The 19,177-nt window shown below is 42.1% G+C and overlaps 1 protein-coding gene across 1 annotated transcript in view; it reads left to right on the forward strand.

Annotated features, from left to right (window-relative positions):
- Positions 1–458: 458 nt before the first annotated feature.
- The window catches only part of ZNF292 (zinc finger protein 292), a 55,635-nt gene continuing 36,916 nt past the window's right edge, over positions 459–19,177 (forward strand). Inside the window, exon 1 of the mRNA XM_071548716.1 lies at positions 459–634. Within this exon, the coding sequence (XP_071404817.1) occupies positions 473–634 (162 nt within the window). The 5' untranslated portion in view covers positions 459–472. The remainder of the gene's footprint in view (positions 635–19,177) is intronic.

Raw genomic sequence — 19,177 nt, forward strand, 5'->3', positions numbered from 1 at the left:
TGGCTGGTGCAGCAGCGGTTGGAGCTACAAGGCACTTTCAAGGGAAGAGGAAAGACTGGACATGATGATCTCGGAGATCTTTTCCAACCCAGTCGATTTCATGATTTCCACACCAGCCGATCCCGCGGCTGTCACGCACCGCCGCCATTCGCATCCGTTTTGCCGCCAAATCCGTCGCCGCGCGAGCGGGGGAGGGCCCTGTCACGTGGCCGCGCGAGGGCGCGCCCGGCGCCGCGTCACGTGACGCCACGAGGCCCCGCCCCCCGCTCCTCTGCCCTGCCCCCGGGGGGGGGGAACGGACGGCGCGCGCGCGCGCTGCGCGCTCCCGCGCGTCTCCATCTCCTCCGCACGTGACCCCCCGTCCCTGGAACGTGGCATTGTGTGGTCACGTGGCTCGGAGCGGCGGGGGGGGCCGGGAGGGCGGCGGGGAGGGGGCGGGGGGGCTGCGTACGCGACGGAGCGGGGTGCGAAGATGGCGGACGAGGAGGCCGAGCGGGAGAGCGGCGGCCCGGGCGGCGACCTCCTGGAGCTGCGGCGCCTGCGGGAGCGCCTGCTGGAGCTGGAGACGGGGCTGCGGGAGAGCCGCGAGCCGGCCGTGCAGGCGGCCACCGAGTACTGCAAGCAGCTCTGCCAGGTCAGGCCGCCTCTTCCCTTCTCCCTTCCCTTCCCTTCCTCCCGTGCCCTGCCCCCGCCCGCGCCCTCCCCTCCCTCCCTCGCGGGGTGTGTGCGGTGTGCGAGCCCGGCCGGGCCGGAGCGCGGGGGCCGGGTGGCACCATCCAGCGCCGCCCCCGCCGCGGGGAACCCGCAGCCCGCGGCCCCGGCGCGGTGGCGACCCGGGGACAGCCGGGACTTGCCGCTCGGGGCCGGGCCGGGCGATCGCCGCGGCCGCTCGGTGTGCGCTGAGGCGGAGCGGCCGCTCCGGCCCGGCCCGTAATCCCCATCCCCCGCCTCGCTCCCCCCGCCCCGGTTCTCGCGGTCTCCAGGCCCCTTTGTTGTGCTCTGCGGCTCGGCTTATCGAAGGGCCCTTTGTTCCTGGCGGTGGCGGACCGGGCCCCCCCGGCCCTCGGGCACCCCTCCTCCCCCGGGGCCGAGGGCAGGGAGGCGGCGGGCCGGGCCGTGGGGGCTCCGCCGAGGGGCCCGGCGGGACCTGCAGGTCCGTCCCGGGTTTCTCGGCGCGGGGGCTCCTGCTCTGGGACCCTCTCTCTCCTCCGCCCGCCCTTTCGCTGTCTCGTACCCGGGAGGGATAGCGGAGTTTCTGCCAGCCGGGGAAGGAGGAGGCGGTGGAGTGGTGGTGGTGGACTAAACTAAGTCCCGGTGGTGGTGGCAGGTCTGCGGCGCTGCTCCCCGTTTTCTCGCCCTGTCAAGACAGCGCAGTCCCACCTCGGGAAGGGGCTCCCGAGACGGCACTGTTTGAGTACCATTGTGTGTGGTTACTCTGCCGGGAAAAGGCCTGCTTTCCCAGAGCTTGGGTTGGTCCTGGAGCAGGGTTTGTTTGCAGGTGTGTTTCTTCTGAGCTAGTGACCCTGCTGTGTATCCCTTCCTAAACAAACTTTGTGGTGCTGGCCCCGCAGTTAAAGCAGACTGCTCCATTTTAGTCGTGGTGTGTCTATACATGGCCCTGATTCTCGTAGATACCGTTTCTTGGCTGGTGTTAGGTGTGCCCCAACGTATAAAACAAGTTCTCAAAAATTTTAGACCACAGAAATTCACAGGAACCACTGTTCTATGGCTTTACTATGGCTTTGCTTCTATGGCTTTACTATGTTTAATAGTCTGTCTGATAAAAGTGATAATGTTTATTGTCAGGTTACTGTCACCCATTCATGGAGTGTAGGCAAATTGTTAAAAGGTGGAATGGATAAGAGCGAGTTCAGATGGTTGTTTTGAATTGTTTTATTTGTGATTTTGTATCTGTGTCCTTAAAGAGTTGATTCTTGGTGGTAGCCATCGTAGAATACTAATTTCATGTTGGTCACTTATGTATTAAACTAGGCTCTAATATTTGCTAGCCAGGAAGATTTACTATTACATACTTTAAGCATTTTTATTCTGTTTCATATATACAGGGGTTGTATTTCAGGTTCTTTTTCTCTGCTCAAAATTCATCATGCTGTATTTGGATATGAGGTCTGTGTAGGTGCACCAAAACAAGAATTTGTGTTGGTTCAGATCAGTGTGTTCTCAGTCTATTTTATCTTTGTGCCTCCTTTCTTAAATTTGTACACTGGGAGATGGAGTCTGCTGTTCTGGCTCCTGCCTGACTCCTGACTTGTGAATGAGCTGTTCATTGAACCGGAGCAGTTGGGTAGGTGGGAACGAAGACACCATCCGTGGCATGTACAGAGTAGATTACTGATATCAGAAGCAGATTTATCACAGAAATTGTGGTTGTGTGTTCTTAGTGAGTGGCTTCAAGAGCTGATTGATGGATTGATTTAAAGTTTAACAAATAGGAGTATTATTAATTTGATGACTGTTGCAAAAGTCTATTGTAAGGCCCAAGTTTTCTGAATTGTGCACAAGTCTCACTGGACAAATCAGTTGTGTAGAAATTGACTTAGATGCTGTTTTGAAATTACTGTTTCTTCCATACCAATTTTTATAGGAAGGCCATACCTGTTTTTGCAGGCTGATGTATAACACTGAAGGCTGAGACTTGCCATTCAGTGTTGAAAATCCTACTTTTCACATTTTAAACTGAGCTCTAAACAGTTGCTTAATGTGATAAAGTGTTGTTCTTTGACAGGAATTTTTTATATTCACCCAGCAGGCATTTTTTAAATCTGTTCACCTGTGCTTGTGGTATCAGAATTCTTATGCAGCCTGTCCTACACTTTTAATCCTTGATTGGGTCTAACACAAAACAGTCTTCATGATTCAGATGGTGGGCTTAGCTGCTTAGTTTGTGCTGCATCACACAGGCCATAGAAAAATCACATGATATAAAATCCACCTCAGAAATCTCTTTTAAGTAACAGTTTAAAAGCATCTGCCATGATTTGTAGAATAAAGTCTTTGGAAGTATATGCATGAAAGAATAATTTGGTCAAATATATGAAACTTAGAGTTCTTATTATATAATATTTATAAAAATTGTGTATATATAATTTATACCTTAGGTCTGGAAGTGCCGTGCTGGAGAAATATTTTAGCTTTTATCTGGGTATGATTTCACCTGCTTTTTTTTTTTTGCTGCTTAGGTTCCAGGCATGCAGTAACTACAGAGATCTTGCAAATTCTTGTGTCCTTGTTTTATTTTGCTGGGTAGTGATTCTGGAGCCCAGCAACCACAGAGATTGTTGGCATAATTTAACTTTTACTTTATTTTATTATAATGGAGTGAGCAACATAATGTTCAAGCAATCAGTGTATTTTCATACTGATGAAAGCTAAAGAATGTGCAGTAGAGCATGGAAAGATCCTTATGTTCGTGGGCTAATAAAGGATTTAAGTATTCTGTGCTCATTAAGTGAAGTGGGGAGTTGAACAGCCAAATCCTTTACCTGGTTTTTAAAAAAATCTCAATTTTGAACTATTTTGTTGTTTATAACCCAGCAATGTAGAACTGCTGTTATAAACATAGACCTGAACCTTGACAGAAAATGTTATAGAACTGTTTTCTTCTCTCATAAGAATAAAGTTTGCTTTGATGTATTTTATATGCAGCACTTCATTAGCTATAAATATTCTTGTGTATTGCTGCTGATTGCACAGTGAAATGATTCAACTGTTCTTAAAATTTAAGGGGATTATGGACTGGACCTTAATCCTGTACCGTCTCTGTATGAACTCCCTTGGCAGCAGGCAATATTACTCTTACTGTTATTAACTGAAATTCACATTGGTATGGATATGTCAAATGACTTTTTAACTGCAATTAATGCTCTTTTGTTGCAATTTGGTAATTACCAAATCTATGGCAAATGGTTATGTTGTCACGAGCTGTAGTTGTGCATTCTGGGACAGACAAAACAAGTGTAGAGACTAAAACATTGGAAGTGTGACTTTTGCAAGAATTCAGAGTGGTCCAAAGGAAGGTTGCTGTTCTTGTCACCATGTGGTGGCTGATTAGATTATTTTCAAACTTTGCTTTTAAAGTTGATCCCTTGTGTTTATTCAGTTAGAGAAGATCAAAATGTTTGGGTTTTTTTTTCACCTGAGAGCTGGATGAATGGGATGCTGATGGGTGTATCAGAGCTGCTCACTACAGGCCGTGTTCCCTTCCAGTTGGTCATTACCGAGTGTCCCCCGTTTTTTTTGTATATACCAAATTCAGGCTGGTGACAGATTTTCTTTTGTCACCAGTAAGTTGTGAAATCTTTGTGTTACCTCTGCTTGCTCTGTTTTTCTGTGGTTGACATGTTTAATCTTTGAGCCTCCCCTCCACTGTTATTTTGACTTTCCATCTCTTTCCTGAATCTGATTTGTAAGGGTTGTTTTTTTCTTTCCTGCTGTACTTGGCAGTACAAATTCTCCAACACTGTGAGTTGGTCAGATTTGTGCTCCTAATGTACAGGTTGTCAGCAGAAAGGGACTTATAAGAAAGTATTTGGACTGTTGTGCAGTCTTTCCCCAGTAACTTGCCTGTCCTTTTGGTTCATCTCTTGCTTGTCTTCTGGTGTCTGCCTGTTCCAAGGTCAGTAAGCCCGCTTAGCTACTGGTAGATACATTAATTAATAGTAGATGCATTAATATCCTTCTAGTGTAGACTGTTCACTCAGTAGCAACCCAGGAGCTTCTTAACACCAGCAGAAAAAGTGTAATGCTGATAGAAAAATGGGGGATCATGGAAGATTTTAGATATTTCAAAAAAACACCAGAACTACTTTTAAAGAAGCCTTGTTTTTAAATGCTCTGGCTGCATAAAGTTTGTCCTACTGTTTTAAATGGTTTTTTTACTGTGTGTTGAGTTTCAAATGAAGTATTAGGACCATAAGGTCCTATCCTATTTTTCTGTGTGCTGTCACCCTAGAGTAGATCTTGGTAATATGGGGGAATATATACTGTACTAATCGAAGATGTGCCTCCTAAAAGCAAACATGCACAGCTCTACATTAAGAAAAACTTCATTATTATTACATACCTGTAATCACTGTATAATAAATTTACTAAGTTTTCACTAGTTATTTGTTTCTATAGGAGGTTAGTCTTATTTTTTTATCTTATGAATTCTCTTAAAAATCTAACTGCAATTGGATTTCAGTTTTTTCACGTCACAGTCTTAAAAACTTTCTGTTGCTGTAACTCTTCACTGTCATTGTCTTCCTCACTTTCAGTGTCTGTATTCTCAGCTTCTGCTTCAGACCCAAGATCACAGAAACAATTTTTGTCTCTCTCTGTAAAATTTGAAATAAAACCTTTTTTAAACCTTTTATCTACAACTTCTGGATTTATCCAAACCCAATCTGTCCTAATCCAGTGACAAGGAAATGTTTCAATATCTGCTTTACTGTTTTTGTTTGTTGTTTGTTTTTTGTTGGAGTTAGAGTATGATCCCTTGCCAAGAGTGAGTAATTCTGTGTATAAAGACCTCACCAGCCTTTGAAAGGCCTTTTTTTGCTATTTCATCAGGCAGTTGTGATGTGCTCCTTCCTGATGTGACCATAAGAGTGTTCACGGATGGTGAAAAACACCACCAGCAAAATGTAGGAGCCGTTTTCCTGATGTCACCCCTGATCTGTCACTGCACACAACATTTGTCCAACTCTTCACGGAATGCGTGGCTCGACGTCCACCTTAGGTTTTGTTTGGCTCAACAGCTGATGGTGACATTTGCATAATACAGTCACAAGCTGCTGGAGTGTCATTGTTGGTAAGGTGGATGTTTTTGGGGCTTTCAGTTCAATGACTGCCTGTCTAACCAAGTCTTCTTTTGAGTGTACATGAATTCTGTAGCCTCTACTTCTTTAAATAAAAAATGTTTTCTGTTGAGTTCAGTGAGTGACTTTTTTACACTGAGCCTAACACTTAAAAGTTTCTGTTCTGATGTTTCTGTCTTTACACATTTGTGTCTATAATTCTGTGTTTCTTCTGGTCTTGTAGTTGCTGTTTCTTGCTGCGTGCATTGCTGTGAGTGTAAGGTTCTCATCATAACTTCTAATACTTTTAGTTTTGTTTTTGTGCCTGTGACCTCCACATGCTCTGCTATTCAGGGAGAGATGTGCACCTGCTGGAAATGACAAGGAATCTGCTAAAATACAGCACACCACACAGAGTCCCAAGTGCATGAAGAGAAACAGCTGTCATGACTGAGTCATGTCATGCAAACTTTGAGGTGCCTCGGGCACTTTTGTGCTCCTTCATCACTGTAAGACCTGCCCTGTCAGACAGTGATGTTATCTCTGAATGGGGAGGGAGTAGAAACAACACTCCAGATTTTTTTAAGCTGAGCTATGGGGTGTCAGTGAAGTTGTCTTGCTTTCAGATAAACTGGTACATGCATGTTTTATCCAGACACTTACATGAAAAATGTTTAGGCAAAAACCCCTTCACTGTTTAGGGTAAATCTAAACAATGAACATAATTGTTTTAGCACTCAGTTGCCCTCAGTAGTGGCATCAACCCTCAGCATCGTGTCAGATTGGAGCTGGTCTTCATTAGAACTTCTGAGCTCTGTACTTGAAGATTTTATTAATAAATTTTCCTGTATCAAAGTAATTCAGCTAGACTGTGATTCCAAAGCAGGATTATTTATTGGTAAGCCATAGATACAAATGTTTGTTTAACCTGTTCTCAAGAATTTCCGGTAAGAAATATCCAAAAGAACTCCTGTGATGATACATTGTAGTTGTTGTCTTTGTCTTTAGTCACTTCCTCCCCATTTCCACTCTAACTTGATCTATAATCTCGTGTTGCAATTTAAGACTACTGTGATTTATTGTAGTAGATCTAGATAGGAAATGTAGCATATTCCTTTTCTGTTGAAAGCACCTCTTAGGTTTTCAAAACTATTTTTAATAATTTTCCAGTTTTTGCTTTTGAGTGCAGAGTTTTTGCAGTCCTTGATTTTGGTTTTTTCCTTTTTTCGCTTTCCTTTTTGCTGTGTTGCTGTATCCTCGAAATGTATGTGGTTTTGAAGTCCTTACTGGCAGGGACAGTAGCAGTCTAATAAAAATTCATTAAGAGCATGACAATCTATCTAAAGATTAAGGATTTAAGTACTTTTCCTGTAACACATGCTATTTATCCTTCCAAGTACAAATACTCATAAGAAGAGTGATAGTTCTCTGCAGCAGAACAAATGAAGATAGTTAAGAAGATGACAAAATGTAGATGGAGGGCTTAAAGTCAATCAAACTTGAGCATCTTGACAAAAGCTCACCTTTCTATGTAGGTTCAACAAATAGATACTCAGTGTCATAGTTCCCCTGATGGGGCAGTCCCGTGGTGTAAAGGAGAGCACTCTGGACTCCAAATCCCAGGGACCTGAGTTTGAGTCTCAGTGGGGACCATCCCCTGGCAGATCAATGCCTCCCTGCCATCCCATCCCGTGAGATCTCGGATGCTCAGCAGGGTCAGCCCCGGTCAGTACCGGGTGCTGTGACAGTCCCGAGGACTTCACTGTCACTGTCCAAGCTCGCTTGGCCGTGGCAGATGGACCTCAGGACTGAAACGGTGGGGCCAGTTCTGTGCACGCTGTGCCTCACCTAAAACATCCACTGCACAGGCTGGAAGGGCACACCCACGTGGGAAGAGCCCTTCACAAATCCTCGTTCGCCAAGTCTGGCCATACATACGTACATATGCAGTTCCCCTCATGGACTTGTTTTGCTGTGTTAGAGTTACCTGATGCCTCCCTGAAGTTACTGAGAAAACCCCTTCTATCAGTGAACTACCATTTCTCTTCAGAAATACTTCGAGTTCAAAGTTAATAATTGCAGGTCATGACATGTGGATACAGTTTCTGCATAATGTCCTTGATTCTTACTGTCCATTCAAAGAGTGAGAGCCATTCTGCTATACAGTTCTTCAGCCATTTAAAAAAAACCTGTGAAGACCTCTGTAGATTCCAATTTACTCGTAGTAATTGGCTGTGTGCAGGATCTGCACATCTAAAGGTATTGGGTACTCTCTGTGCTGGCATGTGCATTCCTGCCTTTATCTTTTCTAACAAATCCAAGCTTCATTCCCCACTTTTGAACAGTGGATATCAGTAACGTCTGGGTTGCTTTCTCAAACTGCAGTTATTGAAGATTCTCTGTTGCAAAAACATGAGATACTGACTATGGAATACATTGTATAGGACTGCACGAGGAATTGTATGTGTGTTAATGTTACCATTCAGTATATAGCGCCTCATTCTATCAGAATATCTGCATCATGTGTCTCAAGTTTCTTGATAAGGACATGAGGTATCTCTTTGAATGTTCAGTTCATTGTCTATGTATTTTACTTTTTTTAATTATTATTTTGATAGAGAATGAATGCTTCATAAGCCACAAATTCTGGGGGAAGGTGGCCAAAAAAGTGCTGTTTGGGGGATCTTTGCTTCCACTGTAACTAAGAATTGGGAAATTTCATTGGCCTTTTCAATTTACTATGCCATTTAAATATCATAGTATATTTTTTACTCTAGGCTTTATACATACATACTATTTATTGCAGGTTATTTCTACATAAGACTTCTCTAATTTACAGATCAAACTAGAACAGTTATGAGACATCAACATTTTGTTTCTTCTATGGGGTGCATTACCTGAAGTGACACAGAAGGCAAAGAAATTATTTCACATTCATGCATGTATGGAGCACATCTTCAAGAAATAGTGCTGCAGGCAATGATTTATATCTATCAAAATTTTCTGTGAGCAATTACAATGCAGTGTTTATAATTCTGTAGTTTCCATGAGGGAAAATAGCCTGATATTCTTATGCCATCAGCATCTTTAAAATGATGATGTACAGCAGTTGGCAAATTTAAGTTTAAGTAACAGGTAAACAACATGCCTTGAAAGTATCTTTTGAAATAGCATTTCCTATTTTATCAGGTCTGTGCTTTTGCATGTGCTAAGAACTTAATGTCTCATGTTTTAAGAAGTGTGTGGGTCTTATTTATTAAAGTACGGAATATTTTTGTCTATTTATCTTTCCAAATATCCCAAAGACAACTCCATGCTATTATTCCTCGTATCTTTCATCTCTGAGGATGAACTGCACTGCTTTTATTTGGGAAGAGTTAATCTAGCACCACTTAGTACTTGACAGAACAAAGACATTCAGAAAGAAGGCACATGTAACATCAAAAAGGCAGTAGAGCTTTATCAAATTATTCTCTGAAAATAGACCTGATCTGGTAGGAAATTGGACTAAGCTTGCAAAAATGTGGGTATGTAGTTTTTGTAAGAATAGTTTGATTGAATATCTTGTCCATGTTTTCTTCCGTAACTGTTGTACAGTCTTCTGGCATACAGTATTTGTGATTCCCTGTATGAAGATAAAGTAAATGAATCTTTCATCAGAGAAAGAGGAAAATCCTGTGCTAACTAGCGTAGCTTTCACTTTAGTATTTTGTTAATTATTCTGAACAAGTCACACAATCATTTGTCCTTACAGGAACTCTTGTAACATGAACAGCTTCTACCAAAGCTCTGTCCAGCTTCTCAGATATGACTGTTGGACAGATGCATTTGTTGCTTTGAGAACCTTAACTCTGTGAAGTAAAATTCTTTAGGATAAAGACCAGTCTTTATTTTGTAACTACATTATTTTTTGGCTTGAATATAATTTTCATTTGAGGTGGTAGTGAATATGGTGTAGCATTTTTGGTCTTGAGTATATAATAACAGAATTTGGAAGGATTCCTCTTGTCCTCTTATTTCTGTTACTCAGAATGGTGGAGAAATGGATTCTGTTGAATAGGCAAATCCTGTTTGATACTTGTGTATCTAATACACTGAATACTGTTTTGATGAATGAGTAAATTGCATTCAGTGATCAGGCATTAAATCAAATTAGGAATAAGGAGCTCCTCAGTCTTGTGATTCATAGAATTGTAGAGTATTATAAGGGGTTGGAGAGGACCTTAATGATCATCTAGTCCCAATCCTCCCTGCCATGGACAGGGACATCTCCCACTAGAGCAGATTGCTTAAGGCCTTATCCAGCTGAGCTTTGAACACTGTCAGGGTTGGGGCATCCACAGAGACAACCTGTTCAGTGTCTGATCACCCTCACAGTGAAAAATGTCTTTCCAATATGTAGCCTCAATTCCCCCTCTTTCAGTTGATACCCTTTACTCCTTGTCCTATCTCCAATTGTGCTAACTACAGTTCCTGATGAAGTCCATCTGTAGCTTCCCTGTAGGCTCCTTTCGGGTATTGGAAGGTTGCTCTGAGATCTCTTCTCCAGCTTGAACAGCCCAAACTTTCTCAGCCTGTCTACAAAGGGGAGGTGCTCTAGTCCTCTTAGGAACTTCTTGGCCCTCCTCTGGAGTTGCTCCAGCAGTTCCATGTCCTTCTGATGTTGTTGAGGACCCCAAAGCTGGATGTGGTACTTCAGATTGGGCCTCACAAGAGGAGAATAGAGGGGTAGAATCCCCTGCTGGCCCTGCTTCTTTTGATGTAGCCCAGGATGTGTTTGCCTTTCTGCCATGTGAGCTCTCGTCGCTGGCTCATGTTTAGTTTTTCATCAGCCGTCACCCCCAAGTCCTTCCATGCAGGGCTGCTCTCAGTCACTTCTCCACCCAGCCTGTGGGTATGTCTGGGCTTGCCACAATCCAGGTGCAGAACCTTGGATTTCACTTTGTTGCACTTCATGAGGTTTGTGTTGTCCCGCCTCTCGAGCCTGTCAGTTTATTCAGAGTGCCCTCAATCCCACTGTCCGTGCCACCAGTACTGGCCCCTGTACCGACCCCTGAGGGACTCCACTCATCACTGGTCTCCATGTGCACAGTGAGACACTGACCACAACTTTTTACATGTAGCCATCCAGCCAGTTCTTTATCCACCAAGTGATCCGTCCATCCAAAGTGTGTTCAGAGACCAAGATGTCCTGTGGAAGTGTCAGATGCTTTGCCCAAGTCCAGGTAGACATGCCAGTTGCTCTTCCCCTGTCCAGCAGTGCTGTAGCCCTGTCATAGAATGCTTGTCCCCGGAGCTCATGATAAATGCTGTTTTACAACAGAATGAACACAGAGTACAGGAAGAGATTACATGTTCAGAATCACAAGATATAATCTGAACTTCAGTTTTTCTTTCATCACTGGGCGTTGCTCTTATGAAGAGAATTGCAGGGATACAAAGTAACCTTCTGTTTATCAATACATAACAGTGAAGACAGAACTTGAATATGCCAGTTCTGCAGACCTGGAACTTGCGTAACTTTTTAGTTGAAACTGGCATGGCAGATGAACCCTGATTTTCAATACCCAGCTAGACTGAGCAAACCACATCAGTGTGATGGCAAGAACTTGGAGCTGTGCTCAGGTTTGCCAACATACTCAGGAGAAAGGATGGTCTTGGCTTCTCTCCTTTGTTACACATGGACACAGTGGCAGGCAGCACTTTGGCACTGATAAAGGGCACAGTTTGTGGGTTGTTACATGTGGTGTAGTAGATGTTGCTTTGTTCTTTTCACTGGAAATACAGCTCAGATGGAAGCATCCTTTGGGATGCCAGTTTGACTGTGCTGAGTAGACAGGCTTAAAATGACAATTAAGTAACCTTTGCTCTGAGAAAGATTATCAATTAAGTTCTCATCGGAATTAAAGAGTTTTGAAATAGAAGCGGGGAGAATGAATTCATCTGATAAAGACAACTAATACAAAAATGTAATGCAGCTGAACTATAGAAATACTGTAATGTCACATTCAAGTCACCTATTCTGCAGGAAATGCACATACTTCCAGATTTAGACACAGTTATTTCTGGCTGTCTTCCTATTTTTAATCTGTCCATATGCCAGTCTGATAAAAAAATAGGTAAATTAGATTTCTGGCAGTGGAGAGTTTACTGTAATGAACATCCCACCACATTCATGAAATGCTTGTTTAATACCAACTGCTGAATATTATTTTTAGTTAAACAAACTAAAATACGAGTGTTGGGATGACAACATTGAATTGAGAGCTGAATGAAAACCTGAATAGAGAGAGGGGGTAGCCTTGAACTGTAACACGTTCACTTCTTATGTAGGGATGCAAGAGAGAAATTAGATACTAATGACCAGATCAGAAAGAGCATTTTGAATGCAAGATGTAGAAAGATTAAAGGCAAGCCTAAAGAGGAATAATTTCTATTACTATGTATGACAAAACATGAGGCTTAATTCTGTTATTTACTGGTGTTTTAAATAACTTATTTGTTTTGGAATAGTTTATGAGTGTAATTAGAGGCTATTCATTCATTTTCTAGCTATTTCTAGGTATTTTTCTAAAACTAATTGGGTTTTGAATTTTAAGGAAAATAGAGCCTAAAAATAACGTGTGGAATTGTACCAAGGTAATTTCTCTTTTGTTTTGCCTTTTTCAGTTTAATAATTAGCAACCTGAGCCCATGCAGTATGTTCAGCATTACCCAGTGAAAAACATACAGATGGCTTGTGCTGTTTAATTTTGAGAGAAACATCTCCCTATCAGTTAACAGAAGGTTGTGTTCAGTAATTAACTTCCAGTTGTCTCTATTTTTTCCTGTGTTTTTTTTTCTTTCTGTCTTTCTTGGTGATGGTGGATGACATAATTACCATGAAAGTTGTAGCAAAGCCCCACAAACTATTCTTCTGGTTTTGTTTATGTATCTGATGAGGTGGTTTTTTTCCAAACCTTCCTCCAGTGTGGACTCAGTCTTAAAAATACAAATATATTTTTCAACAGTGTAGTTACATCTGTCTTGATTTTGTACCTCCAAGCTGGGGGCAGTGGTACTTCCCTGCTGTTCAAAGTTATATGCATTAGAGAGCAATCCTGGACTTTTTTTATGTTTACTTTGTCTGCCTAGTGAAGTAGAAATAGTTGGATTAGAGACATGGTTAACTCGTTATGGTTGTGTGCTGAAGACTCTGTGTGCTAATGTTCATAAAAATCAAATGGTAACAATAGTTTAAAAAATCCTCATGAAGTTGATTTTAAGGGTCTTTATGTGGGTGTTCATTGTGACATGGATTTTTCTGATAATTAAACTTAACTCTCTTTACTAGAGATGTGCAACTATGAGAGTGTGAGCTACAGTCAAGTAGTTATAAAGAACCATCAAGGTCATTAATGCCTTAGGTGGTGTAAATATGTGTAGTGAAAGGAGAGTGGGGTTCAAATAGTCAGAGCAGTTTTGCATTTTCAGAATTGTTGGCATTTGTTCAGTTATTGCACACTCATAGTGACTAAAGCTGTAGCGAGTTTTATTAAAAATAATTTCACAAAGGAGACCTAAGTAGATGTGGTTATTTGGGGAGAATCTTTTCAGGCAAGAGTTAAAAAGTAGCTAATGGTAATTCTTACTGACTTTCTATCTTTGCTTAACTGTTGTGATTTCTAATATTTCAAGAAAGATATTAAACTTATTTTACATAATAAACTCCATAATATGCATGTTGTATAAGCTACTGAATATATGTATGAATGTGTAGTGGTTGAATAAACTGAGAAAATGAGTCACTGATTGCAGGGTAGTTGGTTATGTTTGCTGGATTTCAAATGTATTCTAATTCTTTCTAGTAAATCAAAATTAGTCAGAAAGTAGTATCAGTTCTTTAGCAATTGCGTTTTCTCTCTGTATGTTCTGAACTTAACTGTTGTCTCTAAAATGTCTCCAGGAGAAGCTTTTCCTAAGTATGAAGAAGGCAGGACTTAGTGCAAGGCCTGATTTCTCACTGTTTCTGTGCATCTCCTTTTCCCTTTCTCTTGGAGTCTGAGCATAAAACCTAAATCAGTATCATTAATTTTTGCAGTTTTACCACCAAAAAAGAAGAAAAAACCCCAACGATGCAGTCACAGATCAGTTTATTCTTTGTGTTCTTGTTTGATAGACAACATTTTAGATTTACATGAGGGCGGTCCCGTGGTGTAATGGAGAGCACTCTGGACTCTGAATCCCAAGGTCCTGAGTTCGAGTTTCAGTGGGACCGTCCACTGGCAGTTCAATGCCCTCCCTGCCATCCCATCCCGTCACATCTCGGATGCTCAGCAGGGTCAGCCCCGGTTAGTACCGGGTGCTGTGACAGTCCGGAGGACTTCCCTGTCACTGTCCAAGCTCGCTCGGCCGTGGCAAATGGATCTCAGGACTGAAACGGTGGGGCCAGTTCTGCGCACGCTGTGCCTCACCTAAAACATCCACTGTGCAGGCTGGAAGGGCACACCCACGTGGGGAGAGCCCTGCCCAAATCTGCGTTCACAAAGTTTGGTCATGCAGATTTACATGGTTGTTCTGAAAATTCAGACTGATTGTAAAAAATGAAGGGGATGGTGAGAGGAGGATGTTTAAGAAAAAAAAGCTTAGAGATGGGTAGAATTTTGCCACACTGTTGTACAAATTACCTTTAAAACTGTTCAGGAAACTAGTACTACAAAGTATTTGAGGTACTGTGTTTTTGTTTAGGTAACATCTAAAAATATTAGTTCTTAATAAGTAATGAGTGTCCATGCCAGAGAGTGCATAGCTGTGTATCTGGGCACTGAAGGTGCCAATAACAACAATCAGTGCCATCCTGTGGGTGGTACTTCAGTACAGAACACCGCACGCTTTTTTTTTCCCCTGAAAGGAGAAACACTGTGATGCAGACACAACAGTATAAAAACACACATGCTGATACACTGTAGCAAAGCTGCTTCTAGTGTCCTGAATTTGTCTCTTCAGTAAGTGAACAAGAAAGTGAATGACTGAAAGAACAGTTTTAGCAGATACAAGTGAACCAAAGTAGTGGGTATCTGGGTCAGACAAGGGGTTTGCTTTGAAAGTGGTCTGATTGTTGCTGTCACCAGACTTTATTTTACGCTGTGGGGCAGCATTTGCAGTGTGGCAATTTCCAAGTATTTTGGATGAAACTAAACCACAAGCTGTGATGCAGGAGCAGTTGCAGACCGTCTGCTAATGGTTGTCTAGTTAATGGAAGCAACTGAAATAAAGTCTGAAATTTGACCACCTGTGATGTGTTCGCTGGGGACTTGGGTTCTCAGAAACTCCTTTTCTGCTGTGTGGATCAGCATCTTGTGCATTGCACTGAAACATTGTAGTCATTGTGAGCTTTTGTGGACCAGAACGTAACTGCAAAACTCCAATTCTTCTTTTTAACTGAATCTCTGAATGAGTCCGTCTTGACTTCATGAGTATTTCTTAGACTCAGTGATTCAGTACTCACGAATCTTTCACCTGCAGGGTAGAGAAGTCAGTGGTGTTAGGGTGGCATTCAAAGTGTAAGAGTAGCTGGAGTTTTGTCTTTGAAGGGAAAGGAAAACAATAGTGAAGAAGATTGGAACTGCTGCCTGTCAGTGGAGAAGAGGAGTAGTAATGGAAAAAAAAATTGGCTAGCTCTGTACAAGGTTTGCAGAAATTGAGAATGAAAACAATTACTTAAATACAATCTTGTTTTAGGTGATGGAATTAAGAGTCTGACTTCAGTCGTCTCTTCTGGGCTCAAGTAAATATCTCCATTAGAATTAAAGAAGCATCATAAGACTCTTCAGCCAAAGGCATCTTGGCTTTCTAGGGTTATACTTGCTTATCAACTTTATTGTGAAACAATTCAGAAGACACATTAAAAGTAAAACCAGCATATCAACAACTTAAAATCTTTAAAGTTTTTAAAAAACTAAAATTGAGTGCAAATTGGGATTGATGTTCTTGGATCATCATGGTAACTTAAATAGTACTTGTACTCTAGAAAATATAGAGGTGACCTCATCATTGTCTATAACTACCTGAAGGAAACTTCTAGCCAGGTGGGGGCTGGTCTCTTCTCCCCGGCACTCAGCAATAGGACAAGGGGGCACGGGCTCAAGCTCTGCCAGGGGAAATTTATGTTGGAGAGCAGAAAAAAATTCTTTCCGGAGAGAGTAATCAGGCATTGGAATGGGCTGCCCAGAGAGGTGGTGGATTCATCATCCCTGGAGGTTTATAAACTGAGATTGGAGGTGGCACTGAGTGCCATGATCTGGTAAAGGTACTGGAGTTGGACCAAGGGTTGGACTTGATGATCTCGGAGGTCTTTTCCAACCCAATCGATTCTGTGATTCTGTGATCTGGGCCTACTAGTCGGATCTAAAATCAGGTAAATGCAAAAGGCAACAAAAATGAAGTTCAGAATCATGAAGGGGAAGAATATTTTTTACAAGAGATCCAATAAATCTCCCTTTTTAAACTTCAGCAAAATTACTTTTGAAGTGTCAAAAACAGAAGGATGGGAGCTCAAGAGGGAGGAAATGCTTAGGGTACTGTGTGTGTGTATATATAAATATATATATGTATGTGTGTGTATGTGTGTGTGTGTGTATATATATGTGTGTGTGTATATATATGTATAGGGATACAATGGCCAGCATTTCCATTTTAATTTCAGTTAAAGTTTTGGTAAAAGTCTCAGATTACTTCCAGAGCTACACTTCAGTTATGTAGTGCAAAGGGAGGACTGTCCTGGTAATATAGAATTGGGAGGCATCTTCTCTTTTCTTCATGGGTCATCACAGGTGCCTTGACAGTGTTTTTAACATTCAGCAGCAGCCAGTTAGCATAGGAAGACTCTTTCAATATGTGTGATAAGTATTTTCATATCCTCACTGCTGCAGTGTCTGGCTTTGTCTAGCTCACATAGTTCATCATTGCATGTCTTATTAACTTGGACATTGACAGCCAGGAGTTGGATTATTGTCATGCATTACATTGTTAAAATACAGTTGTGTGTATTTAAAAGGTAGTTCTTGCTCATCTAAAGCAAGAAATTTGAGGAAGCAAGAGTTGAAATATTTGCAAGCTGATATTAACATGGAGCTTTTAAAGGTCAGTATTAGAGTCAGCACTCCCTTTTTGCTCTGTTCATTAGCTGACCACAGACAGTTTATTTCATGACCTGAGGGAAATACATACAGCCTTGGTTTCCTTCAGTTTACATGGAAAAAGAAAACTATACAGATGAGTAGCACTTGAGCAGTACTTATGTGGAGAAACAGTATGTGGTACTACAAAATCTTTCTCTCACTTTTGTTGTGTGTTTTTAAAAGGCAATGTCTGGCACTAGATCTGAGCTTATAAAAAGATCTCCCCATGTCTTATTGTCAGATAACAATATTGCCACAGTAAGATGATTTATTCCTCCAAATAAAAAAAGTTCCTGTCTTTCAGGTTACTGACATTCACTTAATTCAGTGTGATGTGTGTATCTCTGTCCTTCCAAGCTAAGTTAAGAGAATTGTCTGTTTTTCTAAATGTCTGAAAAATTATATATGATTTTGACAAGAAACATCTTTTCATTTACCCTTTCTAAGATTTTGGCAGTTAATGCTTTTGAACTAACTTTTTGGAAAGAATAATTTTTGAGATATTTCTCTTAGCCATCTCGTAAACTTGAAGTCTTAGACAAACTTAAGATATTCAGATACTGAAAAAAACATGGATATATCTCTTCCCATGCTTTTTAATTTCTTCAATTTATAATCTTCTAAGGAGGAAGAAAAGACCACAAATCAGTTTTATGTGTTGTCTCACCACAAGCTGGGTACTGGGGTAGCAAAGTGCTTCCCACTGTAAGTGAAGATCAGGCTTATGAGCACCTGAGGAACCCGACTGTACATAGTCAGAGAATTGAAGAATGGTTTGGATTTGAGCGGACCTTAAAGATCATCAAGTTCCAACAGTCCCTCCATGGGCCAAGGTAGATCAGGTTGCACAGGACCCCATCCAGCCTGACCTTGAATGCTGCCAGAGATGGGACATGAGCTTCGCTACCCTCTTGAGTAAAGAATTTCTTCCTAACATGTAATGTAAACCTGCCCTCTTTCAGTAAAAACCACTGCTGCCTGTCCTGACAGTATATGCTGATACAAAATTTCTTTCTCCCTCCTTTTTATAAGCCCCCTTAAGGTACTGGAAGGCCACACTGAGGTCTCTCCAAAATTTTTCATTCCCTATGTTGATCCACCCCAGCTCTCTCATCCTGTCTTGCTAGAAGAGGTGCTCCATTTCTCTGATAGCTCTGTGACCCTCCTCTGGACCCCCTCTGACAGGCCCACATCTTTCTTGTGCTGAGGACCCCAGACCTGTGCACTGTTCTGGGCTGGGTCTCACAAGGGCAGAGCAGAAGGGGAGAATCCCTTCCCTCAACAGGCTGGCCACTCTTCTTTTGATGCAGCCCAGATGCAGTTGGTTTTCAGAGGTCCAGGCACACGTTGGCTTATGTTCAGCTTTTTTTCTCTAAGAACAGCCAACTCCTTGTCTGGGCTGCTCTCAGTGAGTTGTTCTCTGTATTCATATGTGGAGTTACCTGACTCAGGGGCAGCGCCCTGCACTTGGGCTTGTTGAGCTTCATAATGTTCTTGTGGACCCACTTCTGAAGCTTTTTTGGGTCCTTCTGGATAGTATCCCTTCCTTTTTTCGCCAACTGCATCTCTCAGCTTTGTGTCATCTGCAGATTGTGGAGGGTGCACTCAATCCCAGTGTCTATGTCATCCGTGAAGATACTGGAAAGCACTGGTCCCGAGAGAGCCCTGAGGGACACTGACTCTAGACCAAATTATGGTATATGTCTTCTTCCTTTCAGTTCCTTTAGCGCCTTTAGTCCTCTTAAGTATCCAACTCTAAACGAGTCCAGAGAATTTAGTGGAACTTGATTTGACTGAAGTAGTTATCAGACTCATTAAGGTGTTGTGGTAGTTTTGGCCTTAGTTTTAAACTAGGCCTGGATTAGGCCTTAATTTTAGTAGGCCTCAGTTTAGTAGGCCCAAATAGTGTTGCATAGGTTAGAAGGGACAAGTATCGCCTGACCTAAGCAACCAAAAAGGTATTTCACATCATCTGACATCAAATCAAGTATAAAAGCAGGTGTAGGAGGTGCCCGGTGCAGTTTTCCTTCGTGTCCAGGTGCTGAGTGGAGATGCTGTCACTGTGCTGGGAGCGATAGACCTCACCACTACTTCACAGCTGTTTTGGTTTGGGAAGTAAACATTTTTTATTGTTGTTTTTAATCCTCTCTTGCCTGGTGTCCTTTGGGATGTTTTGTGACTGGGGTGGTGGAATCTGTATTATTGGGTGGGCGACTCGGT

Source organism: Pithys albifrons, chromosome 2 (genome assembly GCF_047495875.1).
Source record: "Pithys albifrons albifrons isolate INPA30051 chromosome 2, PitAlb_v1, whole genome shotgun sequence".
NCBI lineage: Eukaryota > Metazoa > Chordata > Aves > Passeriformes > Thamnophilidae > Pithys > Pithys albifrons.